The following is a 19,172-nucleotide window of genomic DNA, read 5'->3' on the forward strand; positions in this document are numbered from 1 at the left end:
TTGGACTAGTGGGGCCATTGGCCTGATCCAGCGGTATCTTACGTTCTTAACACCTAAAACGAATGCAGTGCTGATTCCTACCTTCATATTTCCAGATCATCTTCACCTTGTGAAAGAGGTTGTTTTTTCTTGCCTGTTCTTTTATATTTTCATTTTAACATTAGTGCTGAAAGATTTGACCTCAAGACCCTATTGTCTCTCCAAGACTATTAAAAATTATCCTCACTTTTTTGTGCCTCCCCTGAGATAAATCTGAGCTTTCCTTTCATAACATCTTCCCACACTCTCCGTTCAACATCAAAGGTCCTGCTTTGGGTCTCCTTGACCAAGATCAGCAGGAGAAAAAGGAACAGGATATTATTGGCTGTCAAGTGGATGCTGTGTAGTAATGATATGCTGCTATGCGTCTTCTGGCACCTGCTGAAGACCTGGCTCTTTAAGAGAGAAGGCTGGACCAATAAACCATTCCTAATGCAGTCAATTACTGTAGTGGTGGTGTTGTTCTAAAACAACCACTACATTTTCTATCTCTTCTTGGTTAACACTTTTGAGTTCCCCTACTGCAAGGGTAGCCAACCTAGAATCATAGAATTATAGAGTTGGAAGGGACCCCAGGGGTGATCTATAGTCCAACCTCCTGCAATGAAACCTTCCAGTTGTTGTTGGACTACAACTCCCACTATTCCAGATGGTTGAGGCTGACGGGAGCTGTAATCCACATCTAAAATGCCACAGGTTAGCCTGCTCTAGTGGATGAAATGCAGGATAGAATGATTAAAAACAAGTAAATACCCATGTCAGCATGCTGGCTTCCCTCTTCCTTCCCCATTCATTTTTCCTTCTGTGTTGAGCCTTATTAGACCCTAACCAAGGGACTGCCTTGTTTTTAAATAAATATATGTACAGAGCTTTATTACGGATTATAATTTTAAGGTACTAGTAACAGGAATGATTTATTTCTGCCCATATAAAATAAAAACATTGACAAACTCAGTTAACGATTGCTAGCTTGTTGTTTATTTGTTGCCATCATCAATTAATTGGGGCCTGTTTACAAGAGGATTAAACAAATTCATAGAAGGGAAGGCTATCAGAGACTCCCAGCCAGAATGGTTAGTACTGTTGCTGGGATTCACAGGTGGGAAGAATGCTGTGTTCTCTAGTCCGGTTTGGGGCTTCCCATCTGCATCTGTGAGAGCTGTGAGAGCAGAACGCTAGACCAGAGGTGTCATTGGCCTGATCCAGCAGGCTTGTTTTATGCTATTAAGTGCTTTTGAGTACATTAAGGACTAAGACTGTACTAAAACAACTATTTTAAAGTTAACATTTCAAAGCTTAAGACCTCTTTTTTTCTCCCCAAGAAACAAGTTCTAGGATGACCATTTGCAGTACGCTTAATAAACCAAATGTGTGTTTTGTTTATCTTTGGCAACAGAATGTGTATTAATTTATTAATTCCCAAAGACTGATGAATCTGTTAACATATAAAGGAAATGTACACAATGCATTTTAGTAACACAGTTCAAGTTTAATGTTAACTCAGGAAAACTACCCAAGGTTGAAAACAGCTTAACCATACAAACAACTTTGCCTAAGGATTTAAATGTTAATGTTTCCATACAATAGAGAAATGACAAGGATCAATTATCTGCAGGTAAGGGAACACTGAGAACTTGACCAATACAACTGTAACTAGACAGCAGTCAGACTTTAGGTGGCAATTGTCTGTATTGTTTTGCAAAAGCATTCAGCAATTTGTGATGAAAAATGTATCCCTCAAGACTTTTCATTCCATTGCCATTCAAGAGATGTCTCAATGCAGTTGCATTATTGATCCTTCACAAATCATCATTTACACCAAAGGATGCAAAACAATGAAAGCCAATTTCAGATCCAGCCCACAGCTGTGATTTCACAGGTTCCAAGTGTGCACACAACTCTAGGTCAAAAAAGGGTGCCAGCATTCACTTCAGCATTGGGAAATATTCTGTGCACACAAACAGATAACATGTCTGATGCCTTCTCCCCAAGTTTGAAGTGAATGAGGATCTATTGTTCATGCAGAGTTTGATGTGGGCACTGGAGTTCCCACATGGACACAAGAGTCACTCAGTCTGGGTAGTTTGTTTACCAATATACGTTTAGCCTAACCTGCATTTACTTATCTGTAATATCCAGGTTCCACATCAGTCATTTTCAGGTTACAAGCACAGTAAACTTATTCAAATTCATCTATGTGCAGGCCAAGAAGCATATCACATTTTCTGTACCTGGAGTATCTTTTTGTTTAGTTTTTTTGCTTTTTCAAACTAAGATTTAGTAGCTTCCTTGAAGGAATTGGGAAGCAAAATAACTTACCATGTACCGAATACACCTCCGTGTATATTTGTCTAAATAAATTGTTTCCAAACGGTTTGTGCAAAACACTAAACATGTTACAACTATACAAAGTAACAACTTTAATTGGTTGAAGACTGGAGGGCAGGGGGGGATACAGAAGGAACATACTGACAACTTTAAAGAATACAAGAACTCCTCAAAGAAAGTTCATGAGAAGCGGGATTTGCTTGTCTCTAAAAAGCTGTTGCCAACATGGACATCTGTACTGAACAATGCCCTCTATTACAAAATAGTTAAACATTCTCACCCACCCACCCAAACAGTTCAGTGTTTAATTTCATTCTTGGAATGGCATGGGTTCCTCCTCATTTGCTTGATCGCTGTTCATGCTTGTCCTTTGAGTGCTGGTTCCTGTTCCGGTGGTGCCTGGGAGGAGAAGAGCTTACCCTTCTTCTGGACCGAAAGCTAGGTTTGTATGGGTGGGATCTGTGTCTCTTTGGCTTGCTTTCCTCCCTGCTCTGGTTTGGTTCAGATTCCTTATCGTCTTCTTGATGGTTTTGCCCCTGCTCTTGCTCCTTCGGGGAGTGCAATGTGTTCTTAATAGTATTAATCAGAAACCTTTTATTTGTGCTGGCAAGAGGGCACTTCATCCTGTATTAGAAAGCAACAACATAAATATCTCACACAAGAGACACAGATGCTGCGAATATCCAAATCAAGTAGCTCAACTATGCACGCTTTTGGCTTTCCTTGCATGCCACCTAGTGTAAACTTGGAGTACAGAAAGAAACCATCAAGATGTTTGCCTTTTAACACTGGCTTCAAAGCAACAGCCAGATTCTATACAGAGGAGATATATATTAAGATAACATAACAAGATTTTATGACACAGATTTCACAGTCACACACCTGAGAAAAACATCACATGAGCTACAAATTGTATTCTATTGTCGTCTTCCACAGCCCCAAGACAGTTTAAAATGCTAAAGAGTTGAAAGTATTGGTGGTGCCTTGTTGGCATTTGCCATTCCTCCTCTTTGGTAAATGGCTACATGAATACTCCTTCTGCTTGAGTGCTCTGGAGATGGTAGAAAGTCCACTCTTTTTTTAAAAAAAAAAAGTGTGCCAGTGGTAGCACACATTATTTGCATGCAAATGGTTTCGGGTTAATTTCCTGGCATCTCCAGCTAAAAAGCAGAGCTAGGAAGGACTTTTGCTTGAGACCTCAGAAAGTCACTGCCCATCAAAGCAAGTTAATAAGAAATGCAGTTCAAGAATGCTTTGAACTTGGGACCTTGATAAAGAACAGGCTTTAAAGCAGTAGGGTTCATTGAAACAATTATTTCAATATGGTAAAATTAAGAAACCCTGCATATTCTACATTTCTAAGCAGTTGCTAGAAGTCCAATTTATGCTGCTCATCAAATCACACTGTTGCTGTTAGGGATCTCTGACAACTTTATTTTAATTTTTTTTTTTAAGAGCCAGCTCACCTTGAACCTTTGGACATAGCCACCTTTCTCTTCCCCTGCCTCAAGGCCCGTTATTTATCTTAGAGAAAGGGAACGAGATGGAAGAGGTTCTAGAAGAGCTTGCTTCCACATTGGGTTTGGATAATCCGTAGGGAGGAAACAAGCTCTGCTGGTTTCTTGAGGCATCTCAAAGGATAAGGAAAATGGTAAAAAAAAAAAGAGTAGTGGCAGAGTTGGACACCTCTTGAAGCAACTAATGGAATGCTTATGCACTGGGGTGTTCTACTACTTTCAACAGCACAGAAACATAGGAGTATTTTGCCAGGAAAGTGCAAAAATGTTTGCCTAGCATGATCCATGGTCACTGACTATAACAGACTATGTTTGCTTTCAGAAAAATGAACGTTTGCTCTAACAGGAATTACGTGGACTTAATTCTCATTAATTTTCAATGGAATTTATTGCATGTGCACTTAACATAAAAGAGCAAAAGATTATCATCCAATTCAGTTACGGAAGATTAACAGTGCTGTCTATGCATGTTCAATATAACATATTTCCCACCGTGTCCAGTGGGGCTTACTCTCTAATAAACATATTTACGATTGCAGCCACAGTGTCTGTTTCCCCCCAAAAAATTGTATTTTAGAAAAACACCAACATTGGTTTAGCTTCAATAACTTACCAGCCCATGGCTCCCATAGTTTCTGCTCTGGTTTTCCCACGCTTGGCCTCAGTTAGAAGTTCTTCCACTGCCTTCCTAAACATTTAAGGAGATTAAAAATAATGATTAAATTTGATCAATTTTTTAAGTATTGGCAGATCTATTTTTTGCAGTTGTTGATGGAAAAAGAAAGCTAGTGCAAACTACTGACCCACTGCAAGCTCATTAAAGCTACTGTTCTAGAATCAAAACAAACTGAAACTGTAAAGTAAGCATTTAAAGGGTGTTTATCCTCATTCAATTACCCATTTCACTCTTTAACAGCTTAAATTGCACAAGTCGCCATACAGACCTGCAAGATACAACCATTTCTTTTCAAACAGCAGTTTATCCAGAGGAAAGACCCAAACTCGGATGGAAAGAATCAGCACCAGTGGGGGATGGAAGCAATCTCACTCCATTTATTTATTTATTTATAACTATTTATTCCCTAAATGGGAATGCTTTAAAGAAAGGGAACGTGCAAAAAGTGTTCAGTGCAACAAATAGATGGAAGTAAAGAAGTCTACAATGGTACCTCGGGTACATATGCTTCAGGTTAGAGACTCCACTAACCCAGAAATAGTGCTTCAGGTTAAGAACTTTGCTTCAGGATGAGAACAGAAATTGTGCTCCGGCGGTGCGGCAGCAGCAGGAGGCCCCATTAGCTAAAGTGGTGCTTCAGGTTAAGAACAGTTTCAAGTTAAGTACGGACCTCCAGAACGAATTAAATACTTAACCCGAGGTACCACTGTATTCAGTTAACATATCAAAGACAGTTTAAAATGGTCAGTTCTGCACCACTGTTTAACAAACATATGCTGTTATCAAGAGGAAATTTGATTTAAATTGGTCTTTACCATTGCCACTTTAAATTGCTTTGATTTAAATCCCTCCATCCTGCTATCCTTCTTTGAAGGCTTCTACCTCTCAGCCCCAATTACTTTCTCCTTTTCCCCTTATCCGGCTTTAGGACTTATGCCATTAGCTTCTGTACCTCCCCAGGAGTTCTTAAGCTCCCTACCTGTTCAAGAATTGCCTCCTGTTCCTAGGCCTTGCATGAGGCTTTTCCAAATCCCAACTGCCAAGATAACTGTCCAAGGTGATAAAGTGAGTGCGGTGCTGTGATTATTCCCCAGGCACTTAACCAAAGTTAATAGGAAAAGATGAGGAATACAGGAGGATGCTACACTTAGAATGGGCCTGTCCCTGCTCCATAGAAGAACTCTGAATCACAACTTAGTATTTTAAGGCCATGAGGCGAGTAATATGAGAACCTCTGTTGAACTGCTAGCTTGCTTCCTAGCTTTGCTTCAAGATGTCCCGAAATGGATGCCAAATCCTTCAGGACTCCCATCTAGCACATTATCTGTTTCCATGCAGGATCCACCTATTGGTCCCACTTGCTTCCTTTCAAGTCTTTCAAAAAGCAAGTCCAGAGTGGGTAACAATAAAATATACATAAATGGACAGCATAAATGGGGATTCCCTTGAAGATGGTCTGAAAGCTGTGGCTGATGCAGAATGCCACTGCCTGGATGTTGTTGAGCACAGTGAGATGGGATCATATTGCATCGATCCTGAAAGAACAGCACTAGCTGCCAGTGAGCTACTAGAACCAATTCAAGGCATTGGTACTAATGTACAAAGCACTAAATGGCTGAGGACCAAAGTACTTGAAGGATCACCTTCCTTACTACCAGCCAACCCAAGTTTTAAGACTGCCTGGGGAGGGTTTGCTGGTGGTACCTTTGAGCGCAGTCCACAGGGCTACCATATCATGCAGGGCCTCCTTGGCAGTAGCACCCTAGTGATGAACTCCCTATAGGAAGTCAGTTGCCCCCTACACTGGCATTGTTCAGGAACATTGTTCAAAACTTATTTGTTGCTGCATGCCTTCAGAACCTAAGCGAAAATGGTGTTACCTCTTCATGATCTAACATGCTGTTAACTGTTATACCCATTATATTTTGTTGATACGTGGTTTTAATTGTGATTTTAAGTTTGTGTTTAATGCGGCTTTATTATGAATGTTAGCCACTCTGCAAGAGCCGGTTTCAAGATAGATAAATAAATGCCAACCTAAAACAAAGCAAATACATTGCATGCTTTTTGGGTTATAACTGGACCTTACACTCCTGCAAAGGTCTGGGTGAATAGCCAAGGCTTTACCTGATGCCAGAGTTCCTGTACCTCAACAGTCGTGCATGGATGAGAGTCCACACTAACTGATCTAGAAACATCAATTTGCTCAAAGTAACAAAGCCTGCAATTCTAAGCACACCAAGATGTTGCAGTAAGAGCTATTGAGCAGTTTACTCTTCTAAGTAAAGATGCATAAGATTGTACTGGAAAAATACCTAAATATTATATTTAAATATATTGACAACATTATTATTACTACTACCACATTAATTATTCTATATACTTTCACTACAATTACTACCAAATACTGCTATGCTAATGCTGTGATTCTTAACCCATTTACCTGGGGGTAAGGTCCATGGAACTCAATGGAATTTACTTTTCATTACAGTGGCTTGGGCATTGTCAACTTCAGTACTGTACTGGACTACTGCAATGCACTCCACAAGGGGCTTCCCCCGTGCTCCGTTTGAAAGCTGTAGTTAGTGCAAAAGGCAGCAGCACAATTGCTGACAGGAGTAATAATCTGTCAGTGTATTACATCTGTGCTTAAAGCTGTACATTGGCTGCCAGTTTGCTGCTGGGCTGAGTTCAAGGTGTTATTATTAGTATACAAAGCCCTGAATGGCTTGGGACCAATTTACTTACCCCATACAGAGGTGGATTTAGGAGAGCCCAACTGGTTCAGTCGCATGGGGTGTGGAGCCTCAGGGATGCTGCAACTATGCTTTATAATGGAGCATGAGATGTGGGGAGGGGGCACCAAATTTTGGTGTTGCACAGGGTGCTGCTGAAATTTGAGACCCAAGCTCCGCCACTGCCCCACACAGACTTGATCACTTTCAACTGCAGAAATTGCACTTCTAGAAGTCCAAGAAGTGAATGTTCTGCATCTGGCAGTACCTATAAAGTACTTTTGGGACGCGGGTGGTGCTGTGGGTTAAACCACAGAGCCTAGGACTTGCCGATCAGAAGGTTGGCGGTTCAAATCCCCGCGACGGGGTGAGCTCCCGTTGCTCGGTCTTGTTGCTCTGTCCCAGCTCCTGCCAACCTAGCAGTTCGAAAGCACGTCAAAGTGCAAGTAGATAAATAGGTACCGCTACGGCGGGAAGGTAAATGGCATTTCCGTGCGCTGCTCTGCTTCGCCAGAAGTGACTTAGCCATGCTGGCCACATGACCCGGAAGCTGTACGCTGGCTCCCTCGGCCAATAAAGCGAAATGAGCGCTGCAACCCCAGAGTCGGCAGCGACTGGACCTAACGGTTGGGGATCCCTTTACCCTTTACCTTTTTATAATGTACTTTGGAAAACTCTGCCTATTGATGTTAGGCAGGCAACACTTTTAGACACCCGCTGAAAACACTTCCGTTTTGGCAGTTTTATCCAGACATATGGTTCGGTTACATCTGTTTTTACAGATGTTCCGTTGCTTTTTTAATAGTTTTAAACGTATTTTTATTTTTTATCGTATTTGCTATTATTTTTTATTATTATTATTATTATTATTATTATTATTATTATTATTATTATTATTATACTACACATGCACTTGCCACCCATGAGCTCCTCCGGGAGGGCGGGATATAAACGAAATAAACGAACAAAATAACAAATATTAGGCGTGTACTCAAGTACTCGAGATGCATAGCGATAATTAATAAAAAAGTCACTGCTGTGCGGAAGATTGAAGGGAGGGCAATAAAATGCGAGACCTCGACATTCCAAAGTCTGTCTTGAAGCTCGCTCCGCCATAAATATAAATAAAGGGCCGAAAAAAGCTGCAGCTTTAGACACGCTGCCCAACCTGGGAGTAAGCACCGTTGAATTCAGCAGGGCTTACTTCCAAGGAGGCAACGTATACAGGATTGCAAGGCCGGCCTGCGAGGGAAAACCATGTTTATTACGTAATAAACGGTATTTTTTAAAGTCGGCCTGCCGAGGTCCCTCCCCCCCCCACCGCTCGCTTCTCCCCGTTGGATTTAAGTCAAGGCGCTGGTTCCGCTTCTAGTCAGGCGCCCACCGACTCACGAAAGCAGCTTCTGCGCAGCGCAACGAGGGAGCCCTTTTTCCTGAGGCCTACCTTGGAGCCTCACCACTGCCCACCCTCCCCCTATTCGAGGAGTAACCCTCCGCCTTCTCCCGCCCCCCCCCCCGGCGCCTCTCCCCACCTGCCAGCCTCACCTCTCCAGCTCCGAATCCTCCGCCATGGCGGCCGGTGGGGTCGGTCGCTCGGTTGTCCGGCCTGGCTGCCTCTCAAGCGCCTCCGTCGCCCGTCATCTCTTCCTGCCCCAGCGGCGGAAACGGAGACGAGCGCTCGCGACAAGTCCAAGCAGCCGCTCGCGATGACCCCCGGGAAGGGGGAGGAGGCTCCTCTTCAAGGCGAAGCGGAAGCGCCGCCCTTCCCCCGCTACCCATTGCCTGCTTTCCCGGGCGGGAGGGGGGAAAGGTTGGCCGTTCACACGTTACGGATCTCGCTCCACATGGCGGGCACCCGCGAAGGTTGCCTTGCATTGGTGTTCGCGCCCTAGGGTGCTGCTCGGGCCGCAGTCCTACGCACGCTCCATGATTCATCCCAGCCAAAACAACAACAACAACCCAAAAGCTTTGAGCTTCTTTCTTTGATGGTGATGTTGGTTTATTGATTCACGGTGTATGTTCCCCTCCACACACACTCCCTCTATTGTTTCGGCATGATTAATCACCTTTGTAACACCACCCTGTCATCTGTATGGATAAAGGGTGGGTTATACTTAACTTTTAGTACATGATTTGCAGGTTGCAACCATACACACTGAACTGAGAGTAAGGTGGTGTACACACCCTGTATTTAAAGCACATCACACACACACCAATAATTGTGGAAACTCTCGTTTATCCCCCATGGAGCTACAATTCCAGGCACCCATAATACACCACAGTTCCCAGGATTCTGCAGACGGGGGAGAGCTATTCAGTGTATGGTGTCTTTGCAGCCTATGTCCCACTGAACTCGCTGGGAAATGACCGGAGCAGGCAAGGCATAGGATTGCAGTGTGATAGATCTGTGGCTGTAGTGCAGGGTGGCAGCCTTTTTCAGCCCAAGCACCACATTCCTTAATGAGGGCTGCATTCCCATTGTTGATGGAGCCAGATGCAACAGCAAGGCACAGCAATGGATGCAGCTCCTATGTTTGCACGGTAGGATACATTCCAGCCACGCAAAAGTTGGAGGTTTCTGCTTATGCATACAACTATACAGTGGTACCTCGGGTTACAGACGCTTCAGGTTACAGACTCTGCTAACCCAGAAATAGTGCTTCAGGTTAAGAACTTTGCTTCAGGATGAGAACAGAAATTGTGCTCCGGCGGTGCAGCAGCAGCAGCAGGAGGCCCCATTAGCTAAAGTGGTACCTCAGGTTAAGAACAGTTTCAGGTTAAGAACGAACCTCCAGAACAAATTAAGTTCTTAATCCGAGGTACCACTGTACTATGCACCTCTACAAACTCCCTTCAAGGCAAGCGAGAGGCATGATCACAGCTTAAAAGACATTCTGGTCAGGTCAAAGTACTCAAGGAGTGTGGGGCCTGGAGAGAAACCATATTTGTTCCCTGAAAATGAGGCTCCCTGCCTCTCCTGTAAAAACTTACACTACAATAAAGCTGTTCAGTGTTTTAAAGGCAGTGATGAGGAGCCTCCAGATGTTATTGGAATCTAACTCCCAACAGCCCCAGCCAGCAAGGCAAATGAAGATGATGGGAGCACATTTCGGAGGACCAGAAATTCCACATTCTTGCTTGAAAGTGGCTCAGAACACTTGGGTTTATTCTTGGAAGAAAGTCCCTTTGACATCAGTGTAGTCTGCTTCTTGGGTAAGCATGGCTGAGAATGGGTTGTAACTGAATTTTTCTTGTAACTGAGTCACACCCTGTAGTATATTTGTAATGTGAAAAAGCCAGTTATAGGGTTCCATTTTGAGAGCCTTAAAAAAAAACAACCCACTACAAAACACATAAACAACATAATCCTGCACAGGTTTACTCAGAAGTAGCCCACATTATCTTCAGTGGGTAAATGTGTTTTGGACTGCAGTCTAAAACAATTGGTACTATTTTTGTTGTTGCTGGCATCCGTCTGTCTTGGGAGATGATGGAAGAGTGAACCTTTGGAGGTAAATTAAACCTGTTGGAGAGAATTTATTTAGTAAGTCTGGTACTAAATAACACAGCTAATAAAGTTGCTTATTTGATTTGTAAACCACACTTTAAATATATAGCTGATTAAGCTAATAAAAATGATATTTGGTTCATACAATAAATAGTAACCCATTAAAAATGCAAAACTTAAATGTAGAAGCCAGTAACCCCACATCAAATCAATGTAACAGTGACCACAGTAGAGATCTTAATTCCATCACAGTATACATAAACAACTAACTTGGTCCCAAAGCACTTATTTAAAAGCCATGCCTGAAACTCAGTAATGAAGTAGCCAACCACACTTCTTGGGAGGGAATTGCACAGATGAGGTGCCATAACTGACACAAGTGATCATCGAATGAGCAATGTTTGCTGTGAGGATAATGGGAAGAGTCTCTTCAGCAGATCTTAAAGCATGGGCTGGCAGTTAATTGGGACAAGTAACTAAGACCCAAGTAGTTCAGAACTATGTAAGTTAGCATTTGGACTAGTAGCACAAACTAGCACAGCTTGCCCAGAGCTGATGTAATATGGTCCCATTTAGAAGCACCACTTACTAATGGTAGCCATGTTCTGCACCAACTGAAGCTGCTGGACTGTCTTCATATGTAAACTCCCTGTTTACAATACAGCATTACAGCAATCTAAACATAAGGTTACAAGAACAGTGGTAACTGTGGCCAGGCTATGCCAGTCTGTGAAAAGCCATAGCTAGAACTCGGCACTCATTGCCACCGAGGTTCCCTAGGCAGTTCAGAATCAAAGAGTGCCTCCAGCTATGAACATGCTTTCTCAGATGGGAGTGTGATCCTATATAGAAGAGGCTTTCTCCTCAGATTCTGAACAAGACTATCACCCATTCACAGTACCATTTAGCATCATTTTATTGGTCCTCATCCAGCTCATTACTGCCTCCAGACACCAATCTTGCACCTACAGAGATTCACCTAATTTAGATGGTATGGAGAGATAGAGCAGGGTGTCCATGCAACACATGATACTTGAATAAGCTTTAGGGTGGACATGCTGCTAGGGAACCCACTTCAAAGTGTCCCAGTAGTAGGAAGCCATGCTTTGTGTTTCATTGCTTTAAGAGTTGCCTCACTTAATCCATCTATTTTCAACAACAGTCATCCAGAGGCCTCTGAATGCTCACAAGCAGCATGATAAGGAAGACACCACCACTCTCTTAATAGAACTCATTGCCACAAGATGTGGTGCTGGGTGCTGGCTTAGAGATAGTTTTAAAAGAGAAATAGATAAATCCATTGAGGATATTTCTGTCAATTGTGATAAGGCAGGATAACAAAATCCAGATGAGGAATGGCTGTTGTCTAAGTGGACTTCCTAAAGCCACCTGACTGGTGCTTACAAAAAACAGTATGCTGGCCTAGATGGAGCTTTATTATATGACCCACCAGGGCTCTTCTTATATTCTTACAATGGCCTTCCTCTACCTGTTTGTCCTCAGCATTAAGCATCCGGGTGCAAAAATCCCAAGCACTTTTTGGGAACACTTCTGCACTGAATGAGAGTGTAGAAGCCCCCTCTTTAGCCCTATGAGCATTTTGCTGCAACAAGCAGGTACCACACAAAATGTAAAAATAAAGCAACTCTTGCATCTTAAAGAGTAACACATTTATTATGCCACAAGCTTTTGCTCCGTGAAACTGTAGCACCCTGCTTGTGGTTAACACTTAGCTGGAATGAAATATTCAACGCAGCAATAGAGAAATTAAAATAATAATTTATTTGTCAGACAAATAAATGAGAGACACAGTGGTATATGGTTACCAAAGCTCTGCCCACTCCAGCCCTGATGGCCAGCACTTATATTTCCTCAGCCCAGCCCCCTTGCTCCTCCTTTGGCTGCCTCTGTCCAATCAGCCTGGTTAAAATTCCTATTGGCTGTTTGCTAGAACCAATCATAAAAGATACACCCATTTCCTATTACCTTTTATGGGAGACAAAGAGCTATATTTCCTTCTATCTATAAATGGCAAACAAGTAGCCATATATCTTACATTTGCCTCAGCAAGGCACCTTAATTACCAGATCACCTCTTGCCCTTCTTGCCCTTTTGCCCTCCAAAACAGATGGCTAATTGTTTTAAATTTTTATCTTAAACAGAGGTCAGAGATCTTGGGTTCACATTCTCACACACCATCAATGAAAGATCTCCTTCTTTGGAGGTCTTTAAGCAGAGGCTTGACAACCATATGTCAGGAGTGCTCTGATGGTGTTTCCTGCTTGGCAGGCGGTTGGACTCGATGGCCCTTGTGGTCTCTTCCAACTCTATGATTCTACGATTCTATGAAATAAGAATCTAACATAAGAATCTAACATTTCTTACTTTCTAAATCCTTTGCATAATTACATTTAAGCCAATATATTTCATACACAACATATATAGATTTTTAGAAGCAAAGGCCTTTTCAAAGTAAAAACTTCTTCAGTTTACAACCTCCTTTCCTGGCCAGCTGCTTTTCCCATTAGCTCTTCCCCTTTAACCTGTGGCTCAAGTCTCTAATGGGAGACACATGGTATTATATTTTGTTAAACAATGAATCCTACTATTTACCAACTCTTAATTAGTGCTTTTGCAGCTTGATTGTATTCTGTAGGGTCAGTAACCTAGTAACCTTTGCTCTCAGCCTGTAATTCCCTTTTTACAACTTTGAGAATTTTGGCTCCTACTATAAATAAATCAGGGGGGCCTTTGTCCAGAAGGATAAACATATGCCAGTCTTTTAGACAGCTGGTCTTCTGCCTGGCATTAAAACATCTTTAAGCTCATTTTTAAAATACAAGTCTTGATCAGATGCCTCAAAACCTTATGCCAATGTGTCAGCCTTTACAGTGCCACAAGACCCTTGGTTTCCATAGCAAGAGATTAACATGGCCACCCCTCTAGAAACAAAATAAAGCACAAACAACACCATTAAAACACAAATGGCACCTTTCAAAAACCTTACATTATGGAATCAACCTTTTCCGTGAAGCTGGGTATCATGCCCTAATATATCTGTTCAGTTTTGTCATCAGATTCTTGGCTGGTTTTGTCGAAACACCTATCAATGGCTCTGCACTTAGCTAGCCCGCCCAGGATGGCTCGCATAAGCTAACCCAATAATTTCTTGTCTGGCACAGATCTGCAGCTTGTATTTTTCTCCTTGCATCCCAAATATGATCTAAATGCTACCATTTATCAACTTCCACCCTTCCCTAGCAGACTCTTGTTACCCCAGATCTACGATGACAACAGCTGTGGTTAAGGCATACCAAAACAGATCCTATAAGGCAGCCTGCCCGCTTGACAGTTTTCAGACTTATTAAAATGCAACATAATTGTCACATTTTAAAAACAACAACGGCAACAGCAACCCTGCAAAGTATTATTTTATTAAAACCCTGTACACTGAAGGAGACCAGAGCAGCGTGAATGGAAAACAGTCCAAGGTGAGCAAGGAGGACTGAGCATCCCGCCTGCCCTTTCCACCCTCTTCTTCCTCCTCCTCCTTCCTTCTACCTTCGCTGCTCCGTTGGAATCAGGCGGCTGACAGGGACAACCCCAGCGAAAGCCAGGACTCCGCTGGCCTGCGCAGCCGGCTCCCGCCCCGGCCGCGCTCCCATAGGCGGCAGGCGCTTCCTCCCCCGGCTCAGGGGCGGCGCTGAGTGGCTGAGACGCGCCGCCAGCCCCGGGGAGGAGGAGCGCGAGGAGCAGGAGGCGGAGGCCACGCGCAACCAAGAGAGACGCGCCTGCTAAGTCCTGCCTGGAGTTTGGCTGCTTCCAGGAGCTCCACGGCGGCGGCGGCGGCAGCAGCAGCGGAGCCAGAAGGAGGAGCCAGAGGCACGGCCGCTTGCAGCAGCGGGGCCAGCAGCTGCCCCGCTCCCGGTGGCGGCTCCCCGCACACCCCGCTGCCCTACGGAGCGCGATGGGACGGTGCAACGAGACGGGAGCTCCTGCCCGCCGAGGTGAGTAACTTCCCTGGGCAGCAACAGCCTCTGGCTGGAGGGACCAGCGCTGCCCCCTCCCCATGCAGCCCGACCTTCTTGCTAGGGATGGTCTCCTGGTCCACCGCACCGTTCCGGTGACAACGTGTTTGGGGCTCCTTTCAGACCAAATCCCACCTCCTCCCCCTCCTCTCCCGCCGCCGCCTTTCACCTCTCTCCGAGGCATTGCGGTTCCAGAGTGTTCCTTCCTTGTGAATGTTGATCTGGCAGAGCTCTAGCTCTCTGCAGTGGGTGCTGCCCTATGCCTCTACCCCGTGACCAGCTGCACTGTCCCCAGGGCGCCTCTCTGTGTCCTTACCTTTCCTGGGTTCAGCTTTGATCTGCTTGCACCTCCGTTCATAGCCTTTTTTTTTTTTTTGCCCGCAGGTCTTGTGACACCGACGCCTTCCCTCTCCCTCCTTCAGGCGTTTCTCTCCCAGTTTTTGTCTGCACGCTAACACAGTTTAGCAGGGTCCCCCAGGGCAGTGGAAAAGGAGATGCGGATGGTGGCTGCTTGTTATTAAAGGAGATGAAGTTCTGTCTTTTCCGCCCCTTATTAGATCTAGGGGTGGTTGGATTGGGAATCAGTCCCGATATACCTATAAGAATGGAAGGCCGGGTGATCAGTTGTTTCTCCAAGTTATTTTTTCTATTTATTATTTTTTTGTTTTAGGTTGGAAGTGAGATTTAGCATTGCTTCTTAGGCTGAGAAAAGATGGTCAGCTGTGGCATTTTGAGGGTCTTCTCCAGCTTCTTCATCCTGCTTAACACTGCTCAGTAACAAATCATCACACCACCTTTGATAAACCAACAGCCTTCTAAAGGGACAGTCCTCAAAAAGTTTGTGAGGTGGGTCTCTCCCTGAAGGCACTCTTGGTTGTTATGGCACAAATGTGTCCCTGCCTCAGTAGGGTGCTCAGATGGAGAAGAGGGTGGGACTCCTGCACCTTCAATAATGGTATAGAAGAAAGAAATTTCCCTCTTCTACCCAACTATTAAACATGCCTGAGTCCTGTCCTTGTTTTCCGTCTGGCCACCCTACTTCTGGACCAGCTTTGAGGTGTTGAAAGAGACAGATGCCCTGATGAGCTGTTTTCAGCTTGTAATTCTGATATGTGGTGCTCTGTTAACAGGACCTCCATGTTTTCCAGGTTAAGTACTGCCTTTTCGCTCCTATAATATCCCACAATTAAGGTGGATCTTGTATCCTCTTGCAGACATGTAAAGTTCTCTCCTTCCTAGGCTACTCTGCCAGTTTCCTGATGTGAACTGAGCCTCTAGCTGAACTCCTGGACTTTATTTTGATAATTGAATACAGTATCTACAAATCTCTCCCTTCCATGACTTGACAAAGCTCAGGGAACAGAATCTGAGAAGTCGGAGATCTATGATTGGGTCACCGGTCTGTTGGTAGCAGAAGGCAAGAGATAGTGTAGCATGGGCGACAACAAGCCCATGAAACAAGCCGACGAGTCACAAACCAACACAGAACTCTCTTTTTGAACTCTTTTTCAGGCAGAGGTTTAGAAACCACACATGAGTTGGGGTGTCCATCCAAAAGGTTGTAAGCAGGAGCCTGTTGCTTTGTTCAGTCTTTATAGGCCCAGCCTCTGCCCTCAAGCAATGCGCAATTTTAAGACATAGGTGGTGTGTGGGATCTCTGACCTGCACATATATGTAAGAGCCTTAGGTCAGGTGGATAGGGGACCCTGGGGTAGGCTACTTGGTGGAGTATGTAAAAGAATGGCCTACAACATAGAATGTATGGGGTGTTAGTGAAGAGGTAGTACCTCTGAAGGGGGACATGTTGTGTTCCTCCTGGGGTAGTTTGTCCACCTTTGGTTTCCACCCTGCACTCAGTTCTCACCTGTGGCTCCTAGCAGCTGTCAGCATGTGACAGCAGCCACACCCTGGGAAATGGCTTCAACTGGCCAGCTGAACCAGGTGAGGGTAGCCGATGGGTCTCAAACCCACTGTGAGGGGTCCCCTGCATGCAAATGCAGTCTCTGGTGGACGAAGACGATGGTCAGGAAGGCAGTTTCTGCATGTGTTGTAGAGATAACTGCGTTGCGGGATAACTTTGGGAGAAGAAAAGGCTAAGGAGTAAACCCGGCACAAATCCGGAGTGGAGTCCCTAAGGCGGTTGGATGGCGTCTTGTACACCTCCTGCCAGCAACTCCTGCAGCCAAGCTGGTGCCAACTGTATTTCTCTGTTTCCCTTTGAACCACATCAGCAAGGCCGAGAGGGGGCAGATCTTGTCATCTGGGCAGCGCAGGACCTCCATACACATGGCCCAGGCTTGCGCCCCAGGGAGGTCACTTGGGTGCTGAAAATGTAGCAGTTTGACTTCACTCCTGGAGGAGCACTCCATTGTATCTCGAGACAGATGGATGTCAACAACAACATAAAACTGGGATAAACATGACTGTGGCCATGAGAACTTGCTTTTATGCCAGTGCATAGAAATATAGGCAGCTGCTTTGCACTGAGTCAGACCACTGGCCCACCTAGTGCAAAATTTTCTACACTGACTGCCAAGTCACTCTCCAGAGTTTCAGCTAGAAGCTTTTCCTAGTCCTACGTGGACATGCCAAGCATTGAATCTGGGACCTTCCACATTAAAACCATGTGCTCTGTCACTGAGCTAGGACCCACAGTAATATATTATACTGGTGTGCAAGGATGAGAAGGAACACGAGTTATTTTACCAAGACAACTTTAAGACAAGATCCTTCATTCAGATTACTGTGTGCCATTGGCAGAGAGTAAAAATGAGCAACGTTAATGATGCCAAGATGACTTGATTCAATCCCTTTCTCTTCCGTCTTCCTTACACCTCAGTCTTAGGGAATGGATTTAAAGACAATGATGCAGCTAGCAACCAACCAACCTTGCTGAAGCTAAACAGGCCTTCACCTTGTCAGGGCCTGGAAGGAAAACTGCCTGGAAGCCCATAGAGCACACACACCTCCCAAGATTTTGGTTCATGGTCTCACCAGGCAAAGGGAAATGCCTCTCTCTGGAAAGATGCTGCCTGGGTAGACAATACTGAGCTAGACAGACCAATTGCCTGGCTTGGTGTAATTCAACTTCCTGTGTTCCTAAACATTCCTGTGTTCATGATACTGTTTCCAGAGGGATAGCTCTCTTAGCCAGCTGTAGGAAGAACAACAGAGCCCTGTTTCACCTTGAAGACTAACAGATTTATTATGGCATAAGCTTTTGTGGACTACACCCACTTCATCAGATGTCGGAAGTGCATTTTCATGCATCTGATTGAGTGGACTGTTGTCCATGAAATCTTACGGCATAATAAATCCGTTAGTCTTTTGGTGACATAATACTTTTTTTTGTACTTGATGCAGATGAGCCCTAGAAATGTCCTGTCTGGCATATTCAGGCATTTACCTGTTTTGCTGCTGGATCATGACCCCAGTGATGCAGTTAGGTCATTTTGGACTCTGGGCCTAAGGGTCTTACATGGTGCCCCTTCTTTAGATGGCAATCTGGATTTGTTTTACTTGAAACTCTGCTAAGTCAGCCTTACTGTTCTGCCTGACTGTCTCCCTCCCCACTGCCTCAGTTCACTGGAGTTCTGGACCCCAAAGTCTAGCCTTGAGAGCATCACTGTGTTGCTCTCTTGTGATTGATGAGGATCCCTGGACCTTTTTGCCCCTGTGTTCTTTCTGCGTAGGAGTCACTAGTAAAATATAAAACCTAGTTGTTGTTCCCCAGAGGCATGGCTCTGTATTCTTGAGTTTAATTCCATTTTATATCGCTCCAGTTCCTAAGGTTGTCTGTTTCACCCTGCCTACCTTTGGAGCTTTTCTCTCTGTTATCTCTGCACCTTCCCTCCCACAAGGGCATTGATGAAAAAAATATGGAATAAAACAGGATCCCCCAGAAGCTCCACTAATTGTTTCTCATTTTCCTGGTGACAGTTGTGATCCAGCAAGGTTGGGAGGGTCACGTGTTTCTCACCCTGCGCTAACCTAAAAGTTTACTTTTGTAAAGGTAAAGGTGTTTACGTCCATTAGAGGGATGGTTCGTTTAGCTCAGGCATCCCGAACCTGAGGCCCTCCAGATGTTTTGGACTACAATTCCCATCATCCCTGACCACTGGTCCTGTTAGCTAGGGATCATGGGAGTTGTAGGCCAAAACGTCTGGAGGGCCTCAGGTTGGGGATGCCTGGTTTAGCTCCACATTCTTTCTAGCACTTCTAGCCCTGCTAATGTCTGGGGAGGGGTAGGAACACAACAGCTGAGAGATGATAATGACACCAGACTCTTGTCTGATATTGGGTGTGCTACCTCTGAATGAAGAACTTTTTATTTTGAACTTT

At 44.4% G+C, this 19,172-nt stretch overlaps 2 protein-coding genes across 6 annotated transcripts in view; one reads left to right on the forward strand and one right to left on the reverse strand.

Moving 5' to 3' along the window:
• Positions 1–1,507: 1,507 nt before the first annotated feature.
• POLR1D (RNA polymerase I and III subunit D) lies at positions 1,508–9,185 on the reverse strand. Of its 2 annotated transcripts, XM_083609336.1 has the most exons (4): positions 8,841–9,034; positions 6,688–6,789; positions 4,498–4,572; positions 1,508–2,991 (listed from the first exon to the last, which is right to left on the reverse strand). In XM_083609336.1, the coding sequence occupies exons 1-4, from the start codon at positions 8,864–8,866 to the stop codon at positions 2,706–2,708; spliced, it is 489 nt and encodes a 162-aa protein (XP_083465462.1). In that variant the 5' UTR covers positions 8,867–9,034; the 3' UTR covers positions 1,508–2,705. The 2 variants fall into 2 exon arrangements, with proteins under 2 accessions (XP_083465462.1, XP_083465463.1); XM_083609337.1 differs by lacking the exon at positions 6,688–6,789 and having other exon boundaries at positions 8,841–9,185.
• Positions 9,186–14,414: 5,229 nt separating this feature from the next.
• Positions 14,415–19,172, forward strand: part of LNX2 (ligand of numb-protein X 2) — a 74,490-nt gene continuing 69,732 nt past the window's right edge. Inside the window, exon 1 of one of the 4 annotated variants that reach the window (XM_083609127.1) lies at positions 14,415–14,810. The gene's annotated coding sequence lies outside the window, so the exon portion shown is untranslated. The remainder of the gene's footprint in view (positions 14,811–19,172) is intronic. The other 3 variants (XM_083609128.1, XR_014546997.1, XM_083609129.1) reach the window with 3 other exon arrangements.

Source organism: Podarcis filfolensis, assembly GCF_964270895.1.
Source record: "Podarcis filfolensis genome assembly, chromosome: 4".
In the NCBI taxonomy this organism is placed as follows: Eukaryota; Metazoa; Chordata; class Lepidosauria; order Squamata; family Lacertidae; genus Podarcis; species Podarcis filfolensis.